This window comes from Carettochelys insculpta, chromosome 2, assembly GCF_033958435.1.
Source record: "Carettochelys insculpta isolate YL-2023 chromosome 2, ASM3395843v1, whole genome shotgun sequence".
Taxonomy (NCBI): domain Eukaryota; kingdom Metazoa; phylum Chordata; order Testudines; family Carettochelyidae; genus Carettochelys; species Carettochelys insculpta.
In genome coordinates this window covers 274,169,307-274,187,670 of record NC_134138.1, presented here as the reverse complement: position 1 = coordinate 274,187,670, position 18,364 = coordinate 274,169,307, and the positions used below count along the sequence as shown (strand labels likewise).

General features: G+C 44.2%; 1 protein-coding gene across 9 annotated transcripts in view; it reads right to left on the bottom strand.

Moving 5' to 3' along the window:
- Positions 1-18,364, bottom strand: part of MAP4 (microtubule associated protein 4) — a 285,144-nt gene that overhangs the window by 180,642 nt on the left and 86,138 nt on the right. For all 9 annotated transcript variants that reach the window (XM_074985220.1, XM_074985217.1, XM_074985216.1 and 6 more), the window contains one exon: positions 5,210-5,475. In XM_074985220.1, coding sequence (XP_074841321.1) covers positions 5,210-5,456 — 247 coding nt within the window. In that variant the 5' untranslated portion in view covers positions 5,457-5,475. The remainder of the gene's footprint in view (positions 1-5,209; positions 5,476-18,364) is intronic.

Below are 18,364 nucleotides of genomic sequence, written 5' to 3'. Positions count from 1 at the left end.
TCTGGTGGAGCAGTTTGAACAGACCATCCCTGCTGACAAGTCAAAGGCCTTGGTCAGGTCGATGAAGGCTATGTAGAGTGGCTTTCTCTGCTCCCTGCACTTCTCCTACAGCTGCCTTAGAGAGAAGGCCATCTCAACGGTAGACCTCTCTGCGCGGAATCCTCACTGCAATTCGGGGCACACCCTCTCAGCAATCTTCTGGAGTCTGCCAACGATGACGCGAGTGAACAGTTTACCAGTGACGCTTAGGAGGGAGATTCCACGGTAGTTGTTGCAGTCGCTTCTGTCTCCTTTGTTCTTATACAAGGTTACAATGTTAGCATCGCGCATATCCTGTGGAACCTCACCCTCTTTCCAGCACAGGCACAGTAGCTCATGTAGGGGTTCCAGGAGTGTGTCTGCGGCACACTTGATTACCTCTGGTGGTATACCATCCTGGCCAGGGGCCTTTCCTGCTGCAATGCTGTCGATGGCTCTCTTCAGTTCATCCACAGTCTGTTCCTGATCCAGTTCGTCCATGACTGGCTGGAGCTCGACGGCATCGAGGGCTGCGTCAACCACAACGTTCTCGCGTGAGTACAGCTCGGAGTAGTGCTCAACCCAGCACTCCATCTGTTTGGCTTTGTCAGCGATGACTTCACCAGATTTGGATTTCAGAGGTGCCATCTTGTTCTGGGTGGGTCCTAATGCCTTCTTCATACCCTCATACATTCCTCTGAGATTACCAAAGTCGGCACAGGTCTGGATGCTGCTGCATAGCTGGAGCCAGTGGTTGTTGGCACAGCACCTGGCTGTCTGCTGTACTGTTCTTCTGGCCGCTCTAAGTGCTTGCTGGGTACTCTGGCTCGGTGAGCGTTTATACTCCAGGAGTGCAGAGCGCTTCTTTTTAATGACTGGAATCATCTCATCGGAGTTAGCTTCGAACCAGTCGTTCGTGTTTCTAGCTCTTCTTCCAAACACCGACAAGGCCGTGTTATAAACTGTATCCCTCAGATGTTGCCATTTGGATGGCACATCGGCGCCCCTGGGGCCGCTGGGCAGATTTTCCTGGAGGGGGTCTCTGAACTTTTCAGCTTTCTCTGAGTTTGCCGTCTTTCTGGTGTCAATGAAGGGCCTTCCAGCAGGTTTAGAGCGGTACAGCTTCTTGGGTCTCAGCTTGAGCTTGGAGCAAACTAGCAAGTGATCTGTATCACAGTCAGCGCTATGATAGCTACGTCTCAGAAGGACATTTTTGAGGTTATTACGCCTAGTGATGACCACGTCTAGTTGATGCCAGTGCTTCGAGCATGGGTCTCTCCATGACACACTGTGCTGTGGCTTAGTTTGGAAGAGTGTGTTTGTGATGCACAGATTGTGGTACGTGCACAGTTCAAGGAGACGCTGTCCACTGTCATTCATTTTTCCCACACCGAAGTGTCCTAAGCAGGAAGGCCACGAGGCCCGATCAGCTCCAGCTCTTGCACTGAAGTCACCCAAGATGTACAGTTGTTCACGAGCAGGTACTTGCGCTACGGCAGCGCTACGCACATCATAGATCTTGTCTTTTACTTCTGGTGTGGCGTAGAGGGTTGGAGCATAAGCGCTGATCAGGTGGACGGGACCGGCGCAAGTTTGAAGCGTGATCCGAAGAAGTCTTTCTGATCCGCCCATGACTAATTCCACCATTTGTAGAAGGGTGTTTCTGACAGCAAAGCCAACACCATGCTCTCTGGGTTCTTCTTATCGGATGCTTTCAGAATCAGGAGTGGCGTCAAACAAGGATGCGTGCTTGCTCCGACATTGTTCGGGATCTTCTTTGCACTCCTCCTGAAGCATGCCTTTGAATCTTCAACAGAGGGCATCTTGCTGCACACAAGATCTGATGGGAAACTGTTTAACCTTGCAAGGCTGAAAGCTATGTCTAAGGTGCAGGAAGTCCTCAAAGACATGCTGTTCACAGACGATGCTGCTGTAGTGTCTCACACAGAAGATCAGCTTCAAAAACTGCTGGATCAGTTCTCCAAAGCGTGCAAGGACTTTGGGCTTACCATCAGCCTAAAGACGACGAACGTACTCAGTCAGGATGTTGCTGAATCCCCATCAATCAGCATTGACAACTATACGTTAGAGGTCGTCCACGAGTTCGTTTACCTCGGGTCCACCATCACTGACACCCTGTCCTTGGACACTGAGCTAAATAGGAGGATCAGAAAAGCGGCCACAACTCTGTCCAGACTCAGCAAGAGAGTGTGGAACAACAACAAGCTGTACACTCGCACCAAAATGCGAGTCTACAGAGCCTGCATCCTCAGCACCCTCCTTTATGGCAGCGAGACTTGGACCCTGTATGCCCGCCAGGAAAAGAGGCTGAACGTCTTCCACTTGAGCTGCCTCAGGCGCATCCTTGGAATATCATGGAAGGACAGAGTGACCAACACCGCTGTCCTCGAGCAAGCTGGAATCCCAACTATGCACACCCTCCTCAGGCAGCGTCAGCTCCACTGGCTTGGCCACGTCCACAGGATGAATGATGGAAGGATTCCAAAAGACATCCTGTATGGTGAGTTAGCCTCTGGCAAAAGACCTCCCAGACACCCCCAGTTGCGCTGCAAAGATGTCTGCAAGAGAGACCTCAGAGAGGTAGACATCTAGCTGGACAACTGGGAAGAACTAGCAGACGACCGCGGCAGATGGAGGCAGGGGTTACACAAGGGCCTTCAGAAGGGCGAGATGAGGATCAGACAGCTAGCAGAGGAGACGCGAGCGCACAGAAAGCACAAAGACTTGCCAGACACCCACCACATCTACAAGAGATGCAGCAAGGACTGTCACTCTCGTGTGGGTCTTCATAGTCACAGTAGACGGTGTAAATGAAGCCCTCAATTGAAACTATAAAGGGCGCGATCCACAGTCTATGCAGACTGAAGGATGCCTACTTAAGCAGCAGCATGCTAAACCTAAGATCATGAGTTCAATCTTCAAGGAAGCCATTTAGGGGTCTGGGGCAAAAAGATTTTAAAAAATATATATATATATCTGTCAGAGATGGTGCTTGGTCCTGCCAAGAGGGCAGGGGACTGGACTTGATGAGCTCCTAAGGTCCCTTCCAGCACTAAGAGATGTGTCCCTTCTTATATTTAGGCAGTGGGAGGGATAGCTCATTGCTTTGAGCACCGGTCTACTAAGCCCAGGGCTGAGAGTTCAATCCTTGTGGGGGACCTGGGGCCATTAGATTCAGAAGGGAGTAACAGGGAACTTGGAAAAGGCAGAGATGCTTAATGACTTCTTTGTTTTGGTCTTCACTGAGAAATCTGATGAAGGAATGCCAACATAGTGAATGCTAGTGGGAAAGAAGTTGAAATAAGAAGAGAAGTCAAAAAATGATTTAGAAAAATTAGATGTCTGCAAGTCACCAGGCCCTGATGAAATGCATCCTAGAATACTCAAGGAGCTAATAGAGGAGGTATCTGAGCCTTTAGCTATCATCTTTGGAAAATCACGGGAGACAGGAGAGATTCCAGAAGACTGGGAAAGGGCAAATATAGTGCTCATCTATAAAAAGGGGAACAAGAATAACCCAGGAAACTACAGGCCAGTCAGCTTAACTTCTGTGCCAGGAAAGATAATGAAGCAGGTAATTAAAGAAATCATCTGAAAGCACTTGGAAGGTGGTAAGGTGATAGGGAACAGCCAGCATGGTTTTGTTAAAAAACAGATCACGTCTAACCAATCTGATAGCTTTCTTTGATAGGATAACGAGACTTGTGGATAGGGGAGAAGCGGTATAACTAGACTTTAGTAAAGTATTTGATATGGTCTGGCATGATATTCTTATCAAAAAACTAGGCAAATACAATTTAGATGAGGCTACTATAATGTGGGTGCATAACTGGCTGGATAACCGTACTCAGAGTAGTTCTTAATGGTTCTCAATACTGTTGGAAATGTATAACAAGTGGGGTTCCGCAGGGGTCTGTTTTAGGACCGGTTCTGTTCAATATCTTCATCAATGATTTAGATATTGGCATAGAAAATATGCCTATTATGTTTGCAGATGATACCAATCTGGGAGGGGTTGCAACTGCTTTGGAGGATAGGGTCATAATACAAAACGATCTGGACAAACTGGAGAAATGGTCTTTGGTAAACAGGATGAAGTTTAATAAGGACAAATGCAAAGTGCTCCACTTAGGAAGGAACAGTTTCACACATACAGAATGGGAAAGGACTGCCTAGGAATGAGTACAGCAGAAAGGGATCTAGGGGTTATAGTGGACCACAAGCTAAATGAGTCAACAGTGTGATGCTGTTGCAAAAAAAGCAAACGTGATTCTGGGATGCATTAACTGGTGTGTTGTGAACAAGACATGAGAAGTCATTCTTCTGCTCTACTCTGCGCTGGTTAGGCCTCAGCTGGAGTATTGCGTCCAGTTCTGGGCACTGCAGTTCAAGACAGATGTGGAGATATTAGAGAGGGTCCAGAAAAGGGCGACAAGAGTGATTAAAGGTCTAGAGAAAGTGACCTATGAAGAAAGGCTGAAAGAATTGTGCTTGTTTAGTTTGGAAAAGAGAAGATTGAGGGGGCAACATGATAACGGTTCTCAGGTATCTACAACGGTGTCATAAGGCGGAGGGAGAAAACTTGTTCTTCTTGGCCTCTGAGGATAGAACAAGAGGCACTGGACTTAAACTGTAGCAAGAAAGGTTTAGGTTGGACATTAGGAAAAAGTTCCTAATTGTCAGGGTGGTCGAACAGTGGAATAAACTGCCAAGGGAGGTTGTGGAATCTTCATCGCTGGAGATATTTAAAAACAGGTTAGATAGATGTCTATCAGGGATGGTTTAGACAGTACTTGGTCTTGCCATTGGAGCAGGGGGCTGGACTTGATGGCCTCTCGAGGTCCCTTCCAGTCCTAGTATTCTATGATTCTAAACTCCACAATACCAGTTCCTGGTAGTTAGGAATGTTAAGCCTCCCCATTTTACAGGTTGTGAAACTAAGGCAGAGGGTAAATGATTTTCTGCAAGATCAAACATCAAGGGGGAGACAGTAAGGATTAGACTCCAAACTTCTTCACTTCCAGTCCTGAAATGTAATCATTAGAAATTGCTTATTTTAAAAAAGGTACACAACATTTTTAGAGGCCTAATACCAGGAAAACCTACTGTTTGCTTAATATAATATTTATGCACAGTGCAGCCATTTGGTCTGGTGCTTATAAACACTTACTTTCTACATGACCACCATCTGTGCGGGCTTTGCTTTTTGATTCCTGGCTCCCAGCCTTGGTATCGTCATCATCATCATCATCCAGTAGAGGGACATAGTCTGTTTTCCCCACCGTTTCTCCAACCACATCATCAAATTTCTCTGCTTCCAAGGTGGCAATAAAGTCTCGTTTCACTTCTTCCTCAATTTCTGCTGGCGGTTCCGTCAGAGCATCCTCAAGGCTGAGATTGTGATCAAAGTCAGCCATGTTTTAGCACCTCTGTAAACTGAAGAATGAGAAAGATCATCATTTTAGTAAGAGATTTAATGCTCTGAGGAGTCTGATGCTGTCAACTGGGTTTATCTGCCTTCAGTGTTTTAATTCCCAGATGCTCAGAAAAAAAATAAAACAATTCTTCTCAATCAAGTACTTTTACTGTATGATGTACATTAAGTTTCATATAAAATGTTTGCAAGAAGACAATAAAACAAAACCCACTAGATAGCTAGCAACAAAGAATTAGCCTAATCTTACATTTGGCTCTCCTATGTCTCTTCCACAGCAGAGTGTAATTCAGTATTCTCAGCAGCAGAAGACTGACACAGGGCAATCTAGTTCTTGGGCAGGACTCCACCCAGTCTCTCCTGAGGAGGTTATGTTTTACATAATCTCTGGTGTATACCTTAAATCTCAGTGTTGCTTTTCATCTATCCCACACAGATGTTCTGCAACATGTTACAGATACTAGCCCAGGCTGCTGAGGACAGAAAATGTTTTCTTTCCCAGAATTTATTTGGAAGATAAATCCCTAATGAATGAAGTGCTAAAAATCTCAATGTTCCCATTTTAATGGCTCAATTAAAAAAAAAAAACCACAAACTGATTTTTCCAATCTTTTGCCCTTGGATAGATCAGTGCCCCATGCCAGTCTCAGAGTAAGCAAACAACCATTATTAAAAAATCCACCGGGGTTAATAGAGAAGCTCTTTAGATACACAGCCAAGATCTCTGTGTGGTGGATTCCTGGATTTTAAAGGAGATTAAAAAGTATGCACTAATGAGAAGTGAGGGGGAAAAAACTGAGCCTTATTGTTCAATAGTCTATCTTCAAATGCTGTTTTTTCAGATTAATTTTAGATAATTCTGTACCACAAAAGTATTAAAAGTCCTACTCCTATGCCATGTCCATTCCAAGAACATCTTCAAGTTTGTCCAGAAATATCAAATATCCCAGAGGCAGCTAAATGGGGACATTTCAAACTCCATATGACAGTCAATTCAGTTTTCATCAGCTTTTTAATCATTTACTGTTAAGTATTGAATCCAGATATCCTCAAATAGATTTGCTCCAGATTTAGAAGCACAGAATCTGTACAAGAAGTTTCTGCTCCTTTAAAGATTTAGATATCCCTTAAAAAAATCCAGTAACCTATTTTTTAAAAAAGTCATAAAACAAAAATGAGGAAAGAAAAATAGAAAAGGAAAAATTAGTACAAGTATAACAAAGGTGGAATTCAAATACTATGTTCGCTTGACAAAACATAACATTCATTATACAGGTCATACACGTAAGCAACATAAGGTCATTATGCATCACAAGAGACAAGAGCCATTATGGCTGATCAAAATGGTATTTACATAAATCAATATTGTAAGAATTCTGTAGCCACACAGGGCTTAAGAGTTGTCCCTATGCCGCTTACCACAATTTTACGTGAACAGGTTAACCCAGATCTTCCTGAACCAAAGCACAGGCGCCTACTAATTCAGCCATAAAAAGTCTGTTAACTGTTAGCAGAATATGGCCTCTGACACACAGAAATCCTGACTTCATCCAGTGGAGTGCAGAGTTACACATAGTTCAGTATATTCCCATGTTTTCAACAGACAGCTATTTGCCCAATTATGTTCAAGCAGGCAATGGAAAGTTTGAAGATTTTAGCCAAAATATACACCCCTGTATACTGTACTAGTACCCCTTTTCCAGTACAGTCTTCCCCCACCTGATCAGGGTAATTCATTCCTGAAAAACCCCTCTTAGGGCGACTTCTCATAAGTCAAAAATGTAATTACCATTAATTTCAATGGGAAAAAATTTTATGCGTTCCTGAGCCCCAAAATGTACACCCATTTATGCTAAAACACCACCAAACCTCATTAAATCCAGTGCAAGGGGGCAGGCTGAGCAGACCAGAGCATAGGGAGGCAGCCCAGCCTGAGTGCAGCTTAGGTTAAAGTGGGGAGGGGACTCTGCCAGGGGGTGGCCGCATGGGGAGCTAGGCAGGAACAGGGGCCCCTGGCTGGCGAGGGTCAATGCCTCTCTCTTGTGGGACAGTGCAGTGGAGAGGCCCTGCCAGCAGCAGCCAAGGAGGCAGTGGAGAGCAAGCCAGGCGCTAAATGGGAGGGAGTGCCACAGACAGCAAGTGACGCCCGAGGCACAGCTGCGCAGGGCAGGCAGTGGCGTCCCCCTAGCCACCCGAGAGGTGAGCAGCAGCAGCTGGGCTGTGCGCTCAGCATCCACTTCTCGCAGAGCGGCGTGATGTACTGCCGGGACTCGGACAAGTCCACCTCCCCGCATCAGACTGCCGCCCTCTCGCAGGGCGCCGCCGCCCCCCCCGCACGTCCTCTTTATCAAGACCAATGCAGCCGACTCCATCCTCTCAGTGCTTGCCTACCAGAGCTGCCAGCCTCCAAATCGGTCCTCATACATGCAAAGAAATGCCTCGCAAGCTGAAGTAGGGGTATTAAATGAAACTCCTCGTAAAGTCGAATTTTCATAACTCGAATGGTCGTATCTCGGGGTATGACTGCACTGGGCTTTCAAAGAGCAATTGTGGTCCTTAAAGCGTACAAAGCTTTAACAGCTGCTTTGTATGAAGCTTAAAGCCTTTCAACTTAAGATTTTTATTCTTCTTTAATTCTTGTCACAGTGGAGAATGAAGTGCCAGGGTGGGGGAAACACACACAGAGGAACAAGATTTAGTTTAAGTCCCATGTTTAAAGCCATATGACATTTAGATGTATTGTGGTCCAGTTTTCAGAAGCACTTAATGCAACTTAAACTGACACAGGATACTTAGAATTTTATGAAAAAAATATCTACTTTGTTATTGGTCCCAGCCCTGATACATAATAAGATAGCAACCTTAAAATTATGTAATTTCAGCTCCCACCTTACTTTATTTCTACTGCAGAGAAGACTTGAGGTTAGCTGCCACTATCTCAGGAAAAACAAGCAGTCCTGTAGCACCTTAAAGACTAACACATTTATTTATTAGGTAATGAGCTTTCGTGGATAAGATCCACTTCTCCAGACCTGGAGCAGATAAGAAGAAACCAGGGTTTATATAGCAGGGATGGGTGGGGGGAGAAAGAAGGAGAAAGAAAAAAAAAAGGGGCGGGGGGCAGAGGGAAAGCAGGAGTTACCTGTCATGAATAGGACCAGAGGAAAAAATAAATTAAGTGGGATGGGTGCCACTACTGTGAACATCAAAAGTGGGAACGTTCCCCTTGTAATGTGTAAATAATTTATAAATAATATAATTTCCTCACCTTTGATATTTGCAGAATGCACCCATCCCACTTAATTTATTTCTTCCACTGGTCCTGTTAATAAAACAAAGCAGAAGAAATGTAGCACTTTAAAGCCTACCAAAATGATTAAAATAACTCCTTTCCAAACAGCTAAATGTAGTGCCTTCCATGTTGAATAGTAAGAGAGTGCTACATTTCTGCTGCCTTGTTCTGTTGGAGTACAGACTATCACAGCTACTTCTCCACTACTGGCCCTGTTGATGAGTGCTTGGCTTTTGTGAAGCTACAGACTAACACAGCTACCCCTCTGAGACTATTTACCTCGGGAATAGTTCCTTTATTTGAAAGCTGACATGATGCACTTGGCTTCTGACACTATAATCTTTAAGTAGCAATTTACTACTAAAATCAAGTCGCAAAATTAAAGTCACAAAAGCAAAACTCAAGTAATAGAGGTAGCTGAATTAGTCTGTATCTTCAAAAACAACAAGTAGTCCTGTGGCACCTTATAGATTAACAGATATTTTGTAGCAAAAGCTTTCGTGGGCAAAGACCCACTTCGTCAGACGCGTGAGTGGGGCGGTTTCAGAGGAGGATTTAAAGAGGGAGTCTCAGTCAGTGAGAGAGCCAGAGCTGACAAGGCCTATTCAGCCAGGGTAGATGTGGCTCATTATCAGCAGTTAATGTGGAGTTGTGAACATCAAGAGAGGAAAAATTCAAGTCAGTTCAAAACAAAAAGGCATCTGGATCTGAAGTGGGTCTGTCCCATGAAAGCTAATCACCTAATAAATTAAAGTGCTACATGACAGCTTTTTTGTTTTGATAGAATACAGACTAACATGGCTCTCTCTGTCACAAGTCAGTTGGCGGGGGGCGGGGGGAGGAGGAGATGTGGCCCATCAGTAGCTGATGTGGAGGTATGAACATCAAGAGCAGGGAAACTGCAGTAGTTTCAGAAGTAAAGCAGAAAATAGTTACAATGCCCAACACCTTACAGCACAGTTAAGTATCATAAGGAACGTTTAAAAGCATGTTACAAACAGAACAAAACAAAAACAATAATATTGGTTCATGCCTTCATCAAAATGACAGAACTGTCAATAATGTAGAAAAGCCTAGAGGTTCTGTCTTTGGGAAAAATCAGATGTAAACTTATGCTGATGAAACACTTTCCCTTTGAAGACAAGATATTACGCATGTGCTGCTAAAGCTAGACATTTTTAAATTAACAGGTCCAGAGCTTCAAAGAGAGCTGACACACGTCCTAGAGTTTTAAGAGTGATGATTCCAGAGCTGACTGGAACATTAACATGGGTTAATTAGGGGTACACTGAGAAAGTTTCAGAAAATGTGAAGAAATCTAATATGGCAATATTTTAAAAGAATAAAAAGGATGACCCAGGTAATCTGTTAGCCAGATATTGATTTCTGGCATGTTAATGTAGGCTTGCCTGATATGGAACTTGATTACAGTATGCCTCCTTTAATTCTTTATTAACTAATGCAAAATCAACATGGGTTCATGGAAATCCTACTTAATTTATTAAATTTTATCAGGTTAAGATTTTAATGAGATTACAAGTTTGGTTGATAAAGGTAATAATGGACTGTATCCTGGGAAGCAGCAACTCTGGAAAAAAAAATGCTACAGTCATGGTGAATAGTAAACTGAATATAAGCTCGAAATACTATGGTGTGTGGCCCAAAAAGGTTGTATTAGCTCTGTATTTAACTCTGGAATGACCATTATTAAATTACTGCATCCAATTCTGGTAACCACTGTTCAAGGAGGATGCTAATAAAATGGAAAGGGTTCAGAGCAGAGCCACAAGAGCTACTGAAGGATTAGAAAACATGCTCTGTGGTGGTTTCCAAAAAAAAATCAAAAAAAAAATCCCAGAATCATAGGCTGAGGAAGGATGACAGGGCTCACCTAGTCCAGTGTTTCTCAAACTAATGTCTGCAAGCCCACAGGTTAACTACTCATACTCCTGGGGATAACTAGGGCTAATGAAGGTCCCTACCTGCCCTGCTTCTGTGCTGCTCTGGGAACTAACTGCCAGGTCCCTGTGGTCCCTAGGTACATGGGTGGCCACAGAAGTGCTATGTACTTCCCTCGCCCAAAGGCCAGCTCCACAGCTCCCCCTGTCTAAGAACCATGATCAGTAGGAGCTAGCAAGGTGGCACCTGCAGGCATGAAGTCAGCACACACAGCCTCCCGGGCCAGCCATGCACCTAGGGGCTGCTTCGTTGGGGCTGTGTTAGAATGCCACCTGAGAGAAGCATCCAAAACCCCTCCCACCCACTAATCCCCTGCCTCAGACTGGAGCCCCCCTCTGTTAGAGTTAGATTGAAGTGTTATAGTTTGTGTGCGATTTCTTTAAAAAGGCTCCATTTTGTGTTCTGTTTTCAACATGGATTCCCTGTATGGTTTCCATTTTGAAAGATGGCCATGGATAGGAGCTCGTCTTCTTCCCTCAAGCAAGGTGAGGGAATTAAGGAGTAAAAATTAGGATGAGGAATTGACCTTAGTCTGCCCAGAGACAAGAGCATATATAAAGGGGTGGAGCCCGCCCTTCAGGACCTTTTGCTTCAGTATTGTTGCCTCCTCTGTGGCACTCTCTAGTAGCCCGTCAGAGCTGGTAGCTAGGGCAACAGCTGTATGCTGTTAGGCCTTGTAGGCCAGTCTAACAGAGTGCTAAAGAGATGCTGGCTGATAGCTAAAGCAGCAGTCAGAAGACTGCAAGGCCTCACAGGTCAGTCTATTTTAGTTTATCCCATTTTATTTCTGATTGAGAGAGACTTCATACACATTCACACACATCCTGGAAGATCATGTAATTTAGGCATTCCACACACAGGATGGCGAGTCAAGTGTAGAAGAAAGATGACGGAGGAAGATCACACCCTTGCTCCGCAGTTCCTGTCTCCAGCCCGGAACAGCCCTGAAGGCTAATCCCTGAGTTCTCCTTTTGCCTGGGAAATGGTACGGTCCGATTCATCTTTTCTCCGTAATTTCTTTTGAGGGTTTAACTAAGCTAACGTCCAAGCCATTATTTAGTGTATTCTGTATGCTCTAGGCAGTCCTATTTCGGTTACCGTGTTGTATCATATTGATATAGTTAAAGTAAAACCTTGTTATCTGTACTCCACTACCTTGTCATCACTACACAACAAACCATGATAGAGGTGAAGGGGTAGAGCCTTGCAGACCAACTCATCTTCTGACAAGTTCTGAAATCCTTCTGTCTCAGGATAACACCTCCTGCACCCAAAACCCCTTATCCCCATCTGAGAGCCCATACCCTGAATCAGGGACTTCACTCCCCTGCACTCCGACTCTGTTCCAGCCCAGACTCCCCTCATTCCTAAACCCTCATCCCCAACCCAGAGCCCATACGTCCCTCCCAGTCCCTAACTTTCTGTCCCAACCTAGAGATCCCTCCAGCACCCAAAACCCCTCATCCATGGCCCCAACCCAGAGCCCAGGCCCCAAGCTGAAGCTCTCAACCTCCTGCACTCCAACCTCCTGTCCCAGCCCAGAGTCCCCTTTCATATCCAAGAGCCCTCATCCTGAACCCCACCCCAGAGAATGCATCTCCTTCCACAATGCAACTGCCTGACCCAGCCCAATGAAAGAGTAAGGGTGGGGGAGGAATGAGCAACAGAAGGAGTGAACAAGAGGTGGCATCTTAGGGAAGGGGATCCCAAAAAACATCAAACCCAAATGGGGGCCCTCAGGTTGCTAATATTTGATAAACACTGGTCTAGTCTTAGCCCCTGCCAGGATGCGAGATTTGTCACATCTAACCATCCAAGGCAGACTGCTATCCAGCCTCTCTTTGGAAACCTCCAGTGAAGGAATTCTCACAAGTTCCCCAGGCAGTGTGATCAGTTATCTGACTGTTCTTACATTTAGGAAGCTCTTCACTAAATTTAATCTGGTATGCTACAGTTTAAACTGACTTTCTTTCCCTGCCCACTGCAGCAAGACAAACAGCTTTTCCCTAGCTCCCCAGTCTCCTCTTTTCCAAACTAAACACACTCAGAGTCCCTTCAGCCTTTCCTCATTCCACCCTCTTTGATCATCTTTGTGACTTGCCTCTGGTTCCTGAGCTGCATCCTTTCCACTTTATTGTTTATGGTAATGTCAGCTGTCACCTGGTTGCATATTATTTTTTGGTGTCAACACTGAAACAAAGTATTGAGTAGCTCTGCCTTCCTATCATCTTCCCGTAGCCGTTCCCTTTCTTCACTGTGCAGAGGACCCATAACCATTTCTGAGCATTCTTTTTTGGTAGACAGAAGGAGCTCAATCTATTTACCTTAAAGAGAATGTTAATGGTGCAGTCTGTAGCCACACAAGGAACAAAAATTTGATAATGGGCTCTTCAGTATAGGAATGCTGGGAAGCTAAAGCCAGACAAATTCAGACTGGAAATTAAGTAAAGGTTTTTTTAAACAGTGCTTAAGCATTGTGGCAAATTTTTTTATTACTAGCAATTTTAAAATCACAACTGGATGTTTATCTAACACACAGGCTCTAGTTCATAAAGAAATTATTTCATGGAAGCTCTATGGCTTGTGTTATTCAGATGGTCAGATCAGATCTGTTTTAAGCCTGTGGGCTGCAGACCCCTGGCAGTCCACAGACTAAGATTTCCAAAAGGTTCTGCACTGTTTTCAAAATATTTTTAAGAGGTCCACAAATGAAAAAAGAATGAAACCCACTATATTATCACAGAGATCACTTGTCTTTATAATTTGTGACTCACAGAATTGGGCTAGAAATGAACACTATGTGCAGATGGAAACATGACTCCTGGTCTTTGTTTGTAACCATGACCAATCACAAAGCACATCTCATAGGAACCAAAACTTCCTCATTCAACTAATATTATGTTCTATTCAGGATCTATGCCAATATAATAAATCCCAAAACTTATAATTTCATTTTGTGAAGAGTGACTTTGAACAATTACTTTTACATGAGTACCACAAAGGTCTTAGTCCTCCACTTTTATACACATCCATGTGTTTGTGACCACAAAGTCCACTGAGACACATGGCAAATCAGTTTTCACACTATTAAAATATTTCCACCAGCTTGCAATTTTCACACAGCCAGTTAAGACGTAAGCATCCTTTTTTATCATTTCTATTAGTTTCAAAAAGTCTCCAGTTATTTGTTAGCAGAACTTCCTCTCAGCAGCAAAGTTTAGAGTTGCCCAGAGTAGTAAATCATGGCCATCATCCTACTCAGATGGAAACTATTACTGACTTGAAATAGAGGCCCTATTAACATTCATCTGTTCCTATATAATATAAGCCAAGTAAGTATCTAAAGCCAACTCCAGATGGCCTGCAAACCAATGTGTTTCCATATCTGTTGGGTTGTGAGGAGAACCTCAGTTTATGGGCAATAAAAACAAGCTAAAAGCAGTTAACCAGCTATTGCTTTGTGGAAGTATTTTTTGCTTTCCTTCAAAGCCTGCCTAATCACACACTCACCAGGATAACTGTATTTATATTAATGATTAACCACAACAAAACATCACCAAATCAGAAAGAGAAGCTGTCACATAGGTGGTGCTTACAGAAGAAACTGTTCAGGGCACCATCTGGGAAGGTCTCGTCCAGATTAAGGTCTAGAGATATTTCATCAGAAAAGGCTGCATGACCCTCATTAAAAAAAGGATGCACTGGATCAACCTATTCATACAACCTACTATAAAATAGGATGGTGGATTTAGCACTTTCAATCCTATGCAGCAAGTGAGAGATTACAGAGGCTGACTTTCTGTACACTTATGGAAAGAAATATCCTGATGTTTAATTTCCTAAAATGTGTGGTAGTTATGCAACATCAGAGCAACTAACTGGAAGACCCAAGTGATGTTATGGTAACTTAATATAAAAATTCTCTAATGGGATTTATGAAGGCATAGCAAATTGGTCAGACTGATATGTCGGCACAAATCTACACTCTGGCAATGGGAAAACCTCACGCGGTTCTCAGGATCCCAGCCTTCTTTCCAGCTAAGAAAAACAATCAACCTTAAAATTCGCTTCAGCAGTTTCACTTCCTGGTCTGTAGGAGAGAGGGCAACATTTTCATCAATGAGTTAGATAATGGCATGGAACGCTCACTTACAAAGTTCACAGCTAATACCAAGTTGGGAGAGGTTGCAACTGCTTTGGATGATAGGATTATAATTCAAAATGATCTGGATAAACTGGAGAAATGGTTTGAGGTAAAATGCAAAGTACGCCACTTAGGAAGGAACAATCAGTTGCACACATACAAAATGGGAAATGACTGCCTAGGAAGGTGATTCTGGAGATATCCATGGTCATGTGCTGGGTGATGGTCTCTGCCACTTATGCCATTTAGCTCTTCATAAAAGTGGCAGGTCTACAGCTTGGCACCAGTCAACTGTTGGCCTCCCTGGCCATCTGATATGCCTGCCTCAGTTCCCATGCTCTCTCACAGCACTGCTGCTTATCCCTATTTTACCCCTTCTTCTGCAACCCCACACAATGTGCTTATAAATGTCCACATTTCTATAGCTCATGGTGCCAGTGCTTGCACACACTTCTTCCCACAGACCCAGAAGTTCCACTATCTTCCACATACTCTAGACCACAGTACATTTTGAGTATGTAGCTGCCATGGTCAGCTGGGTAGTTACACACCAACACGGATGCAGGGGGCGGCAGAGCATAACTTCTGGACTTTGACTCCTGGGCAATGGGAGTTCACAACTGTGACCAAGGAAATCCATTGTCAGGCATTCTGGGACATATGCTGGAGGCCTGGTAGGGTGAACACAGGTTGACAGTTGTACCTGTGCTGCATCAGCTTCAGTACCTTGAGCATAACTAAACAGCACTCAGGAAGGTGGTGTTACTATGTCAGCATAATGGAGAGTTTACATCACTGGGAGACAAAATTTAAGTAAAAGCATCTGAACAACTGGCTCAACACAAATGGTTCATGTCTCCCTACCTTTGTAGCTACAGACCAGGCCTTTAAGTCACTGCAGTATCTGTCCTCTACTCTAGGCTCAGTTTTGGCACGCTGATATTCTACAACCATTTGCTTCTCTCAGCACCACACTCTCCTTTAAATTTAGCACTACTCACGCTGAACGAAACTTGCGGTTGTAAGAACAGAAACAGCTCTGCCATAGTTCCTATTTCTCCTGTTGTCAGTCAGCTTCTCTGAGAACAGCCCACAGTAGAAGTTACTGTTCCCTACTGAAGTACAGCATAAGCAAAGTGTAAGTCATCCCTCCTCCTCTGCAGCACTATAAACCCATACTCGTCTTCTACATGGGACCCTGAAAACATCAAAATCCCCTTATTCCTAAGTGTAGACAGAGCCTCTATGTTTTGCATGGGCCTGCCATCCTTAAACAAATTCTCACCCGCAACTATAGACCACATCACAGTAACTCAAACCTGGAGCCACTCCCTGCAACGAACTTCAGTGCCAAATCTGCTCACATCTCTACACCAGCAATACCATCACAGGATTTAACCACATCAACCACACCATCAGGTGCTCTTTCACGTGCACATATACTCATATAACACATGCCATCACATGCCAGCAATGCCCCACTGATATTTACATTGGCCAAATTGGACAGTCTATGTAAAAGAACAAATGCATATAAATGTGACATCAGGAATAGTAACATACAAAAACCTGTAGGAGAACACTTCAATCTCCCTGGACACTCAGTAACAGCTTTAAAAGTAGCAGTCCTGCAACAAGAATACTTCAAAAATAAACTCCAAAGAGACACTTCAGAGCTACAATTCATTTGCAAATTTGACTCCATCAACCAAGGACCGAACAGAGACTGGGAGTGGTTGGCCCAATCCAGAGCAGAGAAACTGCTTATGTATGTTCACAACTCCCCATTAACTACTGATAATGGGCCACATCCTCCCTGACTGAGCAGACCTTGTCAGCTCTGGCGCCCCCCTTGACTGAAATTCCCTCTTTATACCCTCCTCTGAAAGCCCCACACTCATGCATCTGACAAAGCAGATCTTTGCCCATGAAAGCATTTGCTCCTAATTATCTGTTAGTCTATAAGGTGCCACAGGACTTCTTGTTGTTTTTGAAGATACAGCTACCTCTCTAGTACTTTTTCCCCAAATATGTCAAGTCTTTTAGCATCCTTGTCAGAGACAGTCAACTGATACTGTGGTACTCTGGATCTCTGTTGAGATGATTTGACCACCAGTGAGTTCAGCTGGGTATAGTTCAATAAAAACAAAATACTTTTTATCTGTTCTTGTTAGTGGCTGGAATGGACCCAGGAGTCTGCCAGATATTGTCCGCCATCTCCATTATGGTATCATTGAGTGGAATAGCAATTTTGGATGATGTTGGGGGTCTCAAGTTCTTTAAAATTTTATGTTGCTTTTCTTGAACCTCTGCAACTTGAATGTCCTGGACTTGGAGGCACCCTTTTTAAAAGGTCCTGAAATTGTTTTAAATCAGCCAGCAGGGAAATGTTGCCTGGGATAACAACTTCATCTGGAAATGATGAAGAGACATCAGTATGGTAAGCCTCCATTTGTCCTTCTGTATGTTCTTCCATAGGTTCCGAGAAGTGGGTGTGCACCATTTCAGACTGTGCCCATAGTGGGGAGAGTTGTGGGTGTGGTGTTCTTGAATTCTTGATCGTCTGTATTCTAGATGTGAATCAGGAGATCTGTCCCTAGACCTGCTGTAGTAATGGTATCGTGGGTGATGATCTCTGTGATGGTAAGCATGAGGGTAGCAATAGAGAAGAGCATCTGGGGAGGAGGACCGAGAGAATGTCTCCTATACCCATGATGATGGTAAGAGTCTGGCAGGTAAGAAGGTCTGGAAGATGGTGGAGAGGAAGAAGACATTCGATGGGTATAATTATGAGTGTGATGTAGCTGCTCCAGGAAAGGTGAGGATGGTCTTAGGAATGGTGAATGGGGCGGGGAGAAATACAGGCTGTTCAGTGAGTAAAGGTGCAGGAGAAGAATTGGGAGATACTGGTGACTGAGGAGAGAAGGTCATAATACTTAACTCTGGTGATGGGCTCTGGTTCTGAGTCTTGGCCGGAGCTGTTCTTGGTTCCTGCCATGCAGCGGTGCCCATACATACTGATTCCAGGGCCACAGGAACTGGTTCTGGCAAATCTGATGTCGCGCCTAGTACCAGTATCATCGGTGCCACAAGTTTCAGTGTGGATTACATCATTGTCGCTGCCAGAGTTATTGGCTGCGGTGCCAGTACAGACTGTCTCAGTGCTGTGGTTCTTTAGGTGCCAGCACCGTTGAGATTCGTAAGCTTCTCAGTTCCGAGCGAGACTTATGCTCTGGAGCCAGAGCCATTGGTTTCTTCATCTTGGGCTGTTTGTCCTCCTTAATAAGTGAGGAATCTCAGCTCTCGCCCTCACTCGTCTTGCCTCCAGATAAAAACAGGCAAAGATCAAGTGGGAGATAATCTCTTCTTCTTATGGGCAGCAGGCAAGGCTGAAGAAGCCAAATGGCATTTCTGAGTCACTCCCATGCCCTCAGGGCCAGTGGAGCATAGGTGACAGGCTGAAGAACTTTATCAAAGAGGATCATTCTCAGCCTCC